The sequence below is a fragment of the Etheostoma cragini genome, chromosome 19 (assembly GCF_013103735.1).
Source record: "Etheostoma cragini isolate CJK2018 chromosome 19, CSU_Ecrag_1.0, whole genome shotgun sequence".
NCBI lineage: Eukaryota > Metazoa > Chordata > Actinopteri > Perciformes > Percidae > Etheostoma > Etheostoma cragini.
Window position 1 is genome coordinate 16006101 of NC_048425.1, and position 14282 is coordinate 16020382.

The window sequence follows — 14282 nt, forward strand, 5'->3', positions numbered from 1 at the left end:
CAAACAACATTATAAAAAGTAGGTGGTCTATGAATGTGTAGCCTATAAGCTGTCCAATAGCCTGCTCATTTGATAGCCTACTGTGGGCCTACTTAAATACAATTTTTAAGTAGGCTACTTGTACTTTGAGTATTTCCATTTTAAGCTACTTTATACTTATACAACTCTTCTACATTCTGTAGATACATATTGTAGCCTTCTATTTACTCCATTAAAAGTTACATATATTTTTAATAATAAAAAATGTTGGGGGAGGTTGGGAGAGTACGTAAAAAAAGGGAGGATACGTGTTTACGTCACACGCCGCGTTGGCTCGCAAAAAGTGGTGAAAAGTTTTTAGCCCCCCTCCTCTGTATGTTTTTGTTAGGGGAAAAGTTGTTGGTAGTTAGGTCCTGTGAATGTAGCCTGTCCGTAGTTTTTCGCCCGTCGGTAACAATGCGGGAGAATGTGAGTGTTTTACTTTTTTAAAGTCGGACAGCGAGCTTCTGAGCAGGGTTACAAGGCTTTACGTCCTCTGCTTGGACTGAAAATCTCAGTGGCCATCATCGTTTCACCTCTGCCGTCTCGTTAGCCACCTAGCTAGCTGCGCCGCTAGCTAACTACCCAACAAAGTTAACGCTACCTCGCCTCATAGTGTGTTTCTTGGGGTAACTTCCAGCTTGGAAAAGAGCAACCATAGAGATGGCGGAAACCAAAATAATTTATCACATCGACGAAGAGGAGACGCCGTATTTGGTGAAGATACCTATTGCAGCCGAAAATATCACTTTACTGGATTTTAAACAGGTCTTGAACAAGCCGAACTACAAATTCTTCTTCAAGTCTATGGACCAAGACTTCGGGTGAGCTGCAGTGATTTCTGTTTTTCCTTGATCGGAAAAGAGCTTTGTGGTTTGCATGCAAAATGAGGAGTGATAAAAGCTGTTAAAAGTTGTGAACAGCTAAGGTAGTGAGAGTAAAGATACTTAAATTGTGTGACAACAGTTGTAAAAGTTAGAAAACAATCCTTTAATGTTTCTTTATTTGCTGAGTGGAGGAAGATTTACTTGGCATACGTAAACACTAAAATGCTTAGTTAATTAAAGAAACACATCTTTAATGAAATGCATGCCTGTCTGCGTGTCAAAAAGTCATGCAATCCCATCTTGTGACCGGCTGTCGTGTATTTGTCACAGGGAATAATGTAAAAGGGATAATACACTTGAGGAAGTTAACCAGGAACGTCGCCTTTCTGATCCCTAATCAGAAACTTCAATGTTCAAATAATTACTATGACTATGAATATCCAAGTGGCTGTATAAATACTAAGGGTATATAGGCTGGGACATTTCTCAGAAAACATCATCATTACAATGGGAGGCATTCCCTGTCCCTGCTGCTTTTCTTTTCCCTAATCCTCATCCCTCCCTCCCTCCTTCAGTCCATCATCTTGTGAAATCCTTGCCTTTTCTTTCTTTTGGGACTGAAGCCAGGGTTTTGTCTCCCCTCTTTAACACTTTGGCCTGCCTGCCACCCTTTATTCCCTGGCTTCCTATCTTCCTCTCCCCTTTCTCACAATGCACTCCTCCAAAAAGAGCTGTCTCCTCTTCTCTATCAATTAATCTTTTTTTCTGTGCAGCTGCTCTGCAGTTTCCTGCAGAGGAATGCATGTTTGTGGTTTATTCACCCTGTGCGACCCTTAGGGCTTCCATTAAATGCATTGTAGTCTTGGACGATTATTAAGGCCGGGCTCTTTTCCTCTTTGGATGGCACCATCGGAGCCTGTTCCAAAGGGGCTGCAGTATCCGCTCAAACACCAAGATAAAATGGATTTGGGATAACTTTTCATTAGGCCTTGGCAGAGCTGGCAGGCTAAAGCTGCTCCTCAGATGCATATCGTCTGAATATTAATAACACCAGTAACTGACTTGTAGAGAGATTCCTTTGACAAAATCTGTGAGTGCTATTTAAAAATACTCCACGTGTGGTTGTTGAAATGAGAAGTTGAGTGATCAGTCATTACATCCACAAACATGTATTGATGCCATTTTAATAATATCAGTTATTTATCAAGAACAATTTTCCCACAATGAGGTGAGCAGCTTGCTTTTTATTATGTCAGAAATGATGCTTGATCGGACTATGTAGCCTAGCAATGTTATTAATCAATCGCTTGGTCAAACAAATGTCAGACAATTGTGAAAATAGTCCAATTCAAGTTCTTAGAGCTCAAAGTGATTGACAGGTCATTTAGCTTATATTGTTTCAATGAAAAATAGCCATTGTCTACTCCATTTATATAAATAAGACTAGGCAATTATTAGACACACCTTACCATGTCTCTGTAATGCAATTTAGTTCAACAAGCCCATAGACTACAGCCTCCAAAGTGATCATACCTTTAAATGAACACATACAAAAAAAACTGAACATGTTAACCTTGATGAAGGTAGGATTTATGAAAGGACTTTTGTATTTGACTGCAGATGTTTTTAGCTAGGTGTACCTAATAAACTGGCAACTGTGAGTACATTTGAATCTAAAAACCAAACTTGAAAATATTTTATCTGCAAAGTAATATCCATGAGACCTTCTTTTTACACTCTAATGGTCTCCATTAATGATTTGAACTTGCCTAGCCTTACCACAATTACCAGTTTAATTTCCAAGTTAGCTGTCAAATTAAGAGCGTGTCTCTGTGTTACTGGATAGGACATGTTTACACTCTGTGTCCTTGTACCTGAGCACACAATGTTTTTTGTTTTTTCATAAGGAAAAAAGTCATCATTTCAAGCCACCCACACCAAACTCTCTCAAAGAGAGTGTGTTGGAAAAAAAATTACATTTCTGCCTGGCATACACTCTTTCATTTGAATATCTCCAACTGAGTTCAGATGAAAAGTTTCAAACATAGCTCTTAGTCAGCTGTCCAATCAAAGCAGAGATGCCCCCCCCCCCAACCCAAGAAAGGAGTGTGTAATAGTGTGTTTTCATTTACCCCGGTACGAGGCCAGCTGTCGACCAGTGCAGTCTGTGTGTGGCAGTGTGGGAGAGCCATGGAGCAGAGAAAGCCAGGGCCGGTGCTGGGAACTTAGGGCTGGACAGAGGCCACTTGCTGGCTGTCTGGGGTGTCAACAGGGAGAAGAAAAGGGAAAAAGACTGGGGTGGTGTTCATTCAGAGTTAGTAGATATTATTCTATGTACGTCTGATGTAAGTGGCATCAGGGAGCTGTATAAGTAAGATTCATTGTAAGAAAGGTGATGCTGTGTTGGTTGTAAATAGTTTGATGGTAGCAAGGGACTGGAAAAAAAGTGAATTGGGGGTAAATCCAACAGGACTCTGCATATTTCCGGGTTGTTTGTGCATTATTCGAGGCATTTTAGAGTGTGTGAAATGATTCTCCACTGTGTTCACTTGTTTGTTTGGAGGGCCAAGAAATGAAGACAATATCACTCTCAGGAGAAGAATGTTACATCAGTTCTTTGCTATCTAGATGCAGTTTCTCGCAGCGTGAGGGGGAACCTTTAAATAATAGAGGAAAAATGGGTTTACCCACATTCGGTAGCCCCAGACACAGTTCTCAAAAGCAAAGTCTTCCTGCAACAGTTCCCCACCAGTGTCCACAACAATCTGGCCATATGCTTACGCTCACCCACAAAACCAGCTCTCAACAGCTGCTTACTTAAGCCCATTGGAGCCTGACCAAGTCTTGCACACACATAAGAGGAGGCAGATGAAGCTGGAAAAAGAGAACTTTTGAAGAGGAGCAATCAAATGTCCTCTCTATAGCACTCATACCCATCCTCTTTCCCAGTTAACTACTTTAATACCGTAGTGGCAGGCTTTGGGGGGTTCATAGCTGAAGCTGAATGCTGTCTTTTTGACAAACATGGAGGAAGACTATGGAGGAGCCAGCACGAGTGTGTTTCCTTTTAAGAAGAGCTTTGTCCATGTGGACACTGGGCTCTCACACTGGCTGTTACTGAGAGGTTATTGTTTTTATGTGTATTGGATTTTTTTGCATATTGAATTTAGTGGTTTGTGTAATTTGTCAAGGAGCCTCAAAAGCAGTTGGTTTCAGCTCTTTGCGTTAAGAAATTTCATGGCGTCAATCACTTGCCAGAAGAAGGAAATTAAGGTAAATTGTTCTTCCCTTTAAGATCTGCTGTGATTCACAGTGAGGGTGGTATTTTGGTAAGCCAATATGACCAGAGTATAATACCAGTGATATAATTGTACTTTCATTACAAATGGATTTTGTATTTATGATGCATTAAAAGCTTAAAGCTTTAGTGCTTAACTTTTTGATATTAATGAACATCAGTTATATTCAAGCCATTGCCTAATGAGTTGCTACAAAGCTAATTTAGACTATAAGCGCCACACAACTCTCCCTGTATTAATCACTGTGGCTATATTCAGAAGATTATAAGGTAAGAGTTGGCCGGAAATAATCATGTAAAAGGAGAACGGTGAAAAGTTAACTTTTCTATCAAGCAGCATTTTAACGTCCTGCAATGTGACTATTAGGCATGCGCACATCGCGATGTTGATGCTAAAACACAATATTGTTCAGCCCTAAATAGCACCCTTATGAAGCCTCCTCTTACTAACGTACATTCATAAATCCTACATAACTTTACCATCAGACTTATTTAAAGTGAGGAAAATAAGTATTCGAACACCCTGCTATTTTGCAAGTTCTCCCACTTAGAAATCATGGAGTGGTCTGAAATTGTCATCGTAGGTGCATGTCCACTGCTAGAGACTGGGACCACCGTTTCCAAGGTTACTGTTGGTAATACACTAAGACGTCATGGATTGAAATCATGCAGGGCATAGAAGGTTCCCCTGTTTAAACCTGCACATGTCAAGGCCCGTCTTAAGTTTGCCAATGACCATTTGGATGATCCAGAGGAGTCATGGGTGAAAGTCATGTGGTCAGATGAGACCAAAATCTAACTTTTGGGTCATAATTCCACTAACCGTGTTTGGAGGAAGAAGAATGATGAGTACCATCCCAAGAACACCATCCCTACTGTAAAGCATGGGGGTGGTAGCATCATGCTTTGGTTTTTTTTTTCTGCATATCGGAGAGGGCGACTTCACTGTATTAAGGAGAGGATGACCGAGGCCATGTATTGTGAGATGTTGGGGAACAACCTCCTTCCCTCAGTTAGAGCATTGAAGATGGGTCGAGGCTGGGTCTTCCAACATGACAATGACCCGAAGAACACAGCCAGGATAACCAAGGAGTGGCTCTGTAAGAAGCATATCAAGGTTCTGGCGTGGCCTAGCCAGTCTCCAGACCTAAACCCAATAGAGAATCTTTAGAGGGAGCTCAAACTCCGTGTTTCTAACCCTAACCTCTGTAATAGCAAACAAAGGCTACTGTACCAAATATTAACATTGATTACAAGCTTTCTTTGTTAGGTATACAAATAGAGGTGTCCCAGACCAATCCTAAGGATTGGTATCGGGGCTGATCCAGATTTAGTAGTCTACATTTATACAAATGTCATATACATATTTAATAAACATTTAGGTAAATATAAGTATTGGATTGGACTCAAAAACAGCAGATACTCAATATTAAAAGACTTTAAACACAAAATAAAAGACTTTAAACACAGAAAAATAAACACGTGCTACATACAACTACATCCTTTTTAATAAAAAATTGCTTAGTCTAAGTATTGCTCTACTAGTGCTACTTTGGTTAGTTGTGATGTGTGCCACAAACCTTGAAACACCCGTTAACTACAGAATACGACAAGCAAACAAGAACAGCTTCTCAGAACATATTTCAGTCCTATTTTATAATGAAATCATTTGATTTAGTTTCGCCTTGCTGTCGTCATAGCCCAATATATTTTATATAATGTGTCAGAAATGTAAACTATTAAATTCTCCCTTTTTCTTTGAGTTAACTAAAACCTTGATGTTCTGTTCAGCCCTCATTCCTGTACCCCGCTATACCATCCAGACACCTCATAACATGCCATAATGTTATAAAGATAGAACAATTCATACCTTTTTAATCTCACTTTGTCTCTGTTTTTCAGGGTGGTGAAGGAAGAGATTTCTGATGACAGTGCCAAGTTGCCATGTTTCAACGGCAGAGTGGTTTCATGGGTAAGAAACAATAAACCTGTTTCTTATTGAAATGGGAGTGTGAGGTATCCAGATTTCACTGGTGACCATTGCTCTAAATTCGTAAATGACATAATTTCAGTAATTTCCCACTGAGGCTTCTGTGAAAATGTCAAGACCTGGCTTTCATCTTAAAAGCCAGTCTTGTTTTCCTTTCCCTGTGCATTCTCCCAGACCTCCCTCAGAATAATGATCCTGTCTAATGAGCAGCGATAAAATGAAGTAATTATTTCAAATTATAGCAGTCAACATCGTTCAATTGTATATCATATTGCAACATCATAGACTCTTTTCTAATTTAGCTTTGTGCTTCGGTGAGTATTATATGGTTATAAAAATATCTTGGCAACAATCTCCTGGAATGAGTGGGAAAGCTACACCAACTGTTCCGCCAGGTTAAACAGGAGGAAACGGACTCACAACATCGATGAGAAAAAATCGTCTGTAGCTTTAGCCTCGGTCTGAGTCACCTTATCCAAAAGCAAGTACTGGTAGTTTGGCTCGACTATAAAAAATGTTCAGTTTTTGTGCTATCGCCACACCCCATTCTGTTCTCTATTTAACACTTCAAGGTTTCTTTAAATAATTATCACTTACTTTTTCGAAATCCACACAAACTCTTCACATTGGCATGAATCCCATCCAACTACAGACAGTTGCCCTCTTCATGGACACACAGCAGTACGTCGCTGCAGTTCATAGCAGTGCATAGTTTTTTTTCCATTCCTAAAAAGATTTCTTCTGGCCTGGTGGGGGGTTCCCGTTATCCTGGCGGCCTGCCATCCCTGTACAATTATACAGGAAACATTGCAGTACTCTTGACGTGTTTTCGACAGTTTTTATACTCTGCAAGAGTCATTAAAGACTCAAAATCAGGACTATATGTTCAGTGTTGCTGTTAGGCCATTTGAAAGTCACTAAGTCTGCAGATACATTACGTAATCTAACAAATCTGCACATTGCAAAAAAAGTAGCTTGGACCGTAGGGAGTTGGGTTGGAAACCGGACAGTTGGTAGTTCAAGTCAACACACGGACCAAAGTATGGTGGTGGACTGGTAGCTGGAGAGGTGCCAGTTCACCTCCTGGTGCCATGGTGCTATGAACCCCGAACTGCTCGGGGCTTTTTCATGGGCAGCCACCTCACTCTGACATCTCTCTATTAGTGCATGTATAGGTCATGAGCATGTGTGTGTAATTTAGGCCCGTGTGTAATGACAACAGAGTGTAAATTGTAATTTCCCCGTGTGGGACTAATAAATAATAATAATAATAAATACATTAATCTTAATCTATCTTAAACTTATTTGATAATGCAACCAGAGCCAAAAACTAAAAAACCACAAGGAAGGAAAATGCTCCACTCATTGTGTTAATACTCAAGCTTGCAGTTACTTACTTTCCATCTCTCCAATAGAAGGCCCAGTGGATGTACCCCACCCTGCGAGTTACATTTAAATAGAGACAAAACATTGGGGCCAGGCCTAGATAAGCCCGTTTGAGGCCGAAGCATCTGTTAAGTGCATAAGAAGGAGGGACGGCATTAATGGGGGGGGAACAAAGCTCAGAGACCAGAGGGACTGATATGTGATATATGTACTGATCTACGGGCCAAGAAGGATTGAGGGATCCCAGAAGACGAGTGTTTCATAGTCACATAGCCATTAGGGGGGGAGCAAGGAGTGCTTCTGTCTGTACAGGCTGATAGACTCCATTTGGTCGAGGTATTTTGACAGGGAATGCAAGGCTTGTTTATCTAAACTCATTGAATGCACCAAACGTTCAAAAGCTAGGAACTGAACAATGTGTGTGCATGCATTTACAAATGCTGTGGTGTTAAAGTGTGTGGATTGGGAATATTCCCAGCATTAATAAGATTTTCTTATTACAGCCCAATTCTTTTGGTTAACTGAGCTTAACTACATTGCGTGTGCGCTTTGTTGTATAGTGAAGAGAGACAGGTTAAGTGTAAGATAGCATTTCAGTATGCCCTTGAGACCGCCAACTGAAAAGAGTAGTGTTTGTGTGTCAAAGTAGTTGACATCTTACCCGCTTTTCATCCCTCCAGCACCTTACCACTCCTACTTTGATTCCTCTCATTTTCTCACCCTCTCTTCCCCCGCCCTGTATGTGTATATATATATATATATATATATATATATATATATATATATATATATATATATATATATATATATATATATATATATATATATATATATATATATATATATATATATATAAATATAAATAAAAGAGCTGGGCAGAGATTACAATTTTTAATCGCAAAATGAAACTAGAAAATGCATTTCCTGCAGAAAATGCGTGGGTATGCTGAATTGCTAAAGCTAACCAAGCTAAAAATGCTGGATAGCTGAATTGCTAAAGCTAACCTGGTTGAATAGCTTAAATCAGTAAGAAGAAGCTTAAGTAGTAAAAATAGGAATAGGAATGGCTTTAATCAAGTTTAATAACACCACTAATGTAAAAAAGGTGGAAATATTCAAAATTAATTGAAATGCTAAAGCTAAATTGGATAAATTGCTTAAATCAGTAAGAAGATAAATAAAGAACCGAATAACAATAGTTGGAATGCTGTGGAACAGCATTCCCACAATAATGAATTCAAAAGTAGTGTATATAGTGCAATCTTATTTTAAATATTCTGCCATATGAACAAAAGTGCCATAACATTTGTTCTGCAAAACCTTACCAGCATTTTGTTAATAAAGTAGCAGTTAAATAAAGTATTTAATGTACATCTCAAACAATGTATTTATAATGCCCAGAGATGAATTCCATCTGGTTGGAACGTGTTGCATAAGCGACTCCATGTTCTTCACTGTCCATGTTCTTCTGTTGTTGCTCTAACTCTGCAGCACAACTTTTCTGCACTTTGCAAGGACACTGTCAAATGCGTTGTTATGCAGAGACACTGAGGGACACTGCCCAACACGCTGTAAAGCAGAGACACTGTGGAACACTGTCAAACGCGCTGTTAGGCAGAGACACTGTGACAGAACGTTGGAGACCGTGCAGAAAGCAGAGGACATGGTTACCCAGTGAGTCCACCAGTCCTCAGTTAGTCCAGTAGTCCCCTAGTAAGAGAAACAGCGGGTGCATGTTTTGCAGTCCTCTCCTTTTCATACAACTGGGAGTCTGATGGTGTGTGTTGAGGGAATCTCATACCTGCCGTTGTTGTTGCGATTCTCAGACCGACGTCCTCCACAACCCTAGGGCCTGCAGTCTGTAGCTATCCACGTTGCTATGCCATTTGTTAGCTTCTCTTGCCTTTGTTTATCTAAGCTTACCCACACGCTGCATCTAACGTAGCCGGCCAAAGCCTTGCGCCACTGTGTGTTTCGTTGAATGATTTGCTGGTATCAACTGTCAAGGTGATATTTCAGACTGGAAGTACTCCGGTGATAAGAAAATTTAACAATATTTACAAAGCCTGTAAGCAACAAACTTTTACAATAATAAAGAAATAATAACGCGCAATAAAAAAATTTTCAGCGTTAATTATTTAATGAGTTAACGCCATAATGCGTTAAATTGCCCAACCCTTATATATATATATATATATATATATATATATATATATATATATATATATATATATATATATATATATATATATATATATATATATATATATATATATATATTAGTTTTTTTTCTTCTTTTTTTGCAAATTTCTCTCCACTCGACATTCCGTCTCCCTACCTTTTACCTCAGATTATTTCTGTTTTTGTCTCTTAATCTTTTTTTGTCCCTTTATAAGTTGGTATCTTCAGACACTCCAACAGCAGAGCCTCCAGTGGCAGTGGTCCCCCCTGTGGAAACGATTACCCAGCCTTCGCCCCCTCCTCCGCCACTCCCACCCCCACCTGCAGAGAGGACTGGGGGCATTGGGGATTCCAGACCGCCCTCTTTCCAGTAAGCAAAGCACACACAAGTCAAAAAAAACTCTCAAAAGCTGCACTTTTTTCCAATACTTTAAAACTTAGCATCCGCTTGTGTTTTTCCCAGAGCTGTAATGTAGATGCTTCAGCTTTTCAAGAATATCTTATACAAGCTCAGTATCAAGTTACTACAAGAATAGCGAGAATACTACAGCTCATCTGAACCTGATCTTAGCTGGGACCGCCCTTGTTGTTGACATGACCCTTTCTGGGAGACGTTCTCAGAACATTAAACATGCACACAGATTTGATTTCAAAATGTTCTAACACAGTTTGATTATACTAGTTTATAGTACCATAGTGTACCAACTCAATTTTTTAATCTTAATGATATAAAAAAGAACAAAATAAGAGCTTCTGTCTTTTGTTATTTTATCCACCTCCATAGTTTTTAGCATTTATTTGGTTGGTTTTTCAGGCAAGCTGATGAGTGTAAGTCCAAAATCCACTCTCCATTTAGTTGTGTTTTGCACTAACTCTTGAGAGAATTGTCTTCTAAATGCTCGATGTTCACCAGCTAGTTGCTAACTCCAGCTATTTTCTAACTAACTGTCTGCTGTTAAGTGTTGGGCAGGTAGTGTATAGTGGATTTAACAGAGCTTTTGCATTGAAAGACGCTAATGAGTGTGTAGATGGAACCAAAACCCTCAAGTTGCGGACTGTAAATCCAAAGCATTAAGCTGAAAGAGGCTAAAACTGTTCATTGAGCTAACAGTAACTGCAGAGTCAGGTTATAATTCTCTGTGGGTTTGTTACTACAAACTATCCCTTTTACATTACACACAGTCATTTGATCCAAAGTTAATATAAAAAATAGTGATAATAGCTTTTAACAGTGTGAAAACCACAAGGCAGTCTAGTCAAGAACACCTAAAAATCCTCTGGTCTTTTCCTTATTCTTTAGCATCCATCTTATCCTACAAAATTATGAGGAAACCATTACTTTAATTTGAAAAGAGTCTGTAGTGTCCAAAACAAAGAAACTAAAATAGCTTCCTACCATTGCTCTTAGTTCCTCAAGAAGTATGTTGTCTGAAACTCTTTAAGTTTGGTTTGGGGTTCAAACTGAGTTCGCACCCATTACGTGGGCAACTCCCATTACAGCTGCAGCGCTCTCATTCATTTCTTCTATCTGGACCTCGTCCTGTCAGTGTCCCGTGGCTGCAAGAGGGTGGCCTTATGTTTTTTTAATCCAATTTCAAATGAAACAATTTCTTTTCAACTTCACTAAATGTGTGGTTTTCCATTGGTGGAGAATTAACCACATTAGTTATTTCTTTCCATGGTGTATTTGGAGCTGGATCAACACCATTGCTCATTGTGGAAAATTAAATGTAATTCAAATTGCAGGGTCTCTGTGACTCGTCAGATGAAGATGATTTTTATTCTCTTTGCTTTCATCATGAACCACAAGGCGTTCTCTGTCTTTCTATGTAATATTTGTCGGTGTGTGCGTGGTGCTGAAGTCTGCTGCCCCTCACAGGCTGTCTGGGATGTTTGGTTGTTGCCACACGCTCATTGGCCTGTTACAAGATGTGGATTTGAAAGGGTGGCCTCATGCTTTCTGGCTTCTTCTTGCTTCTCACTCTAGATGGTTTTGGTGACGTGACAATAACCAAAAATGAATTTGCTGTTTTTGAAAGCTAGACCGAAGCTAGACCTGTGCGTTTGTGCTCTCTGTATATACCTTTTTTAAATGGCCCTGTGTGGATGAATAAAGTTCTTTGAATTTAATGACCACAGTCTGCTAAATGTAATCATTAGAATTTACAGTACGCAAAGGTTAAAACATTTTTTTCCAACCTATTCTAAAAGTGTTAAGCTGCCAAATAATAACTACCCCAATCTAGAGTTCATAAGTCACATTGTCAAATTCTCAGGCCACCAGACGATTAATGTGGAAATCAATGATTTTTTTCCCCTTAAACGGTCCATCATGTGTCTAACAATGGTATGAAGGTGCAATGCTAAATCTGCGAAGTACTGCTTTGGGTCATAAAATGTGTGTATTGGCTATTATTGTGAAAATCCTATCTGGAAAAGCACGTCAATGTGGTAAAATGATTACATTGAAACAGTTGAAATTACATCGTGCTCTAATTCTTACCATGCTCCTGCTTCTTCTTTTCCAGCCCCAATGCAACAGGCAGTGTAGAGACCTTGGACGACCAGACTGAAACCGAATCTGTAGTCTCCTTTAGGAGGGAGAGACCTCGGCACAGAGAAGGCATGGAGCCACACGGTGAGAAACAGCAGATCACAGTGCTGATTAAAAAGAGAAAAAAAAAGCTCGTTCACAACGCCTTCAACATTTGGCATGCTCCCAGCATCTGAACAATGAGTATATGAAATGAAGAAGTAAGGAATGTTTGTAATCTATTGGGGGGGAGAATGCAAACATTGACATGAGAAAACATGAATATTCATGGTGAATATCTTCTGATTTTTCTCTGATGTCCCAAGGGCCTCGAATGAATGGCCAAAGTCGACTGGAGCGCCACCTGGCAGGGTACGAGAGCTCCAGCACTGTAATGAGCAGCGAGCTGGAAACCACCAGCTTCTGCGACTCCGAGGACGACGACACCATGAGCAGGTGGGAGATGGATATAAGATGGGAGGGTTAACTGAGAAGATTGTCGGTGTCTTTGAGAGAGATTGTTTAATAAGGAATTCAGACACCCTACATGTTATTTATACCACAATAAGATGTCTTGGGTTGGCGTCATGGGAAACATGTTTCTGCAAAAACAACAACATAAATAGAATTCAGAGTAGTCAATATTAACATCTGCTGTTACCCATCTTAACTATAGTAATTTCATCTTTAAATTGCACTCATGCTTTTGCTTTAAAAAGGGTCTCCTCTCCATGTATCCATACCTCAAAATGTCCATAAGCAATTGGTTATTTTATAAAGTTCATGATTTGGCTACAATTCCTTTAGTTATTTTTTGGTAAAACAAGGTTTTTATTTTGTCCAGTTTTTGTATTAAAAGAAAATGTCTGTGGAGATTAATTCATGCATCCAGGTAAATTTAGTTTCAACAAAGCTTTAATTTTAAAACACTGGATTAGAAATATAAAATACAAGACGTAATGTGTTCATCCAAAAATTAAAAGATAATGCTAATTAGGTCAAATTATTAGAAATGTTTCTTGCCTTGTGGAAATGTTAGTTTGATTTATATAGGCTTTTATGGCTCTGGCTGCCTTGTTATTTTCATATTGTCTTATTCTATTGTTTTTATGATATGATACATTTATTGACGGTCAGGGCTAAAAGGTAAAAAGAGCACGTAGGCATACATACAAACATACATAGGATGAATAGCCCCAAAGGACATACGTAACACATTACCACAAATATCATAAACACCCGAGTAAGGAAACAAACATACATGTAGTATAACAACAGAAAATGGCATGAACAAACACACAGACAAGGTCTTGGAGACTTGTAACCCTGAATAAATATTGCACTGGATTTAATGTTGCTGGTTTACCAATAGGATAGATGTATAAAGGACTTCTAAAGTCAGATGCGATTGAAAGCATGAACTCTAAAGTGTCTGTTTGAAGGGAGAAGCTGATATTCTCTGTGCATAACATGTGAGGAGTCATTTAAAATATTTCTGGTAAATTTTTATTTATTCTTTTTAGGACTGGGCAAGTTAACACGTTATTATCGCGTTAACTCATAAATTAATTAACGCCGTTTTTTTTTTATCAAGCGTTAATGCAGTTTTTACTATTTCTTTATTATTGTAAAAGTTTGTTGCTCACAGGCTTTGTAAATACTGCAAAGTTGAATTTTCTGGAAATCACTGGAGTACTTCCAGTCTCAAATATCACCTTGACAGTTGATACCAGCAAATCATTCAACGGCACATACAGTGGCGCGAGGCTTCGGCCGACTACGTTAGATGCAGCGTGTGGGTAAGTTTAGATAAACAAAGGCAAGAGACGCTAACAAATGCCATAGCAACGTGGATAGCTACAGACTGCAGGCCCTAGGGTTGTGGAGGACATCTGTCTGAGAATCGCAACGACGACGGCGGGTATGAGATTCCCTCAACACGCACTATCACAACAATACACAAGTTGTTTAAAAAGGAGAGGACTGCAAAGGCGAACACGCTACATCATGTTCGCGCTGCTGCTCTTACTAGGGACTATACTGGACTCA

The 14282-nt window shown here is 39.3% G+C and overlaps 1 protein-coding gene across 1 annotated transcript in view; it reads left to right on the forward strand.

Annotated features, from left to right (window-relative positions):
- Window positions 1–306: 306 nt before the first annotated feature.
- The window catches only part of dvl2 (dishevelled segment polarity protein 2), a 20753-nt gene continuing 6777 nt past the window's right edge, over window positions 307–14282 (forward strand). Inside the window, exons 1-5 of the mRNA XM_034856536.1 lie at window positions 307–842; window positions 6046–6115; window positions 9916–10070; window positions 12229–12338; window positions 12560–12689. Coding sequence (XP_034712427.1) covers window positions 682–842; window positions 6046–6115; window positions 9916–10070; window positions 12229–12338; window positions 12560–12689 — 626 coding nt within the window. The 5' untranslated portion in view covers window positions 307–681. The remainder of the gene's footprint in view (window positions 843–6045; window positions 6116–9915; window positions 10071–12228; window positions 12339–12559; window positions 12690–14282) is intronic.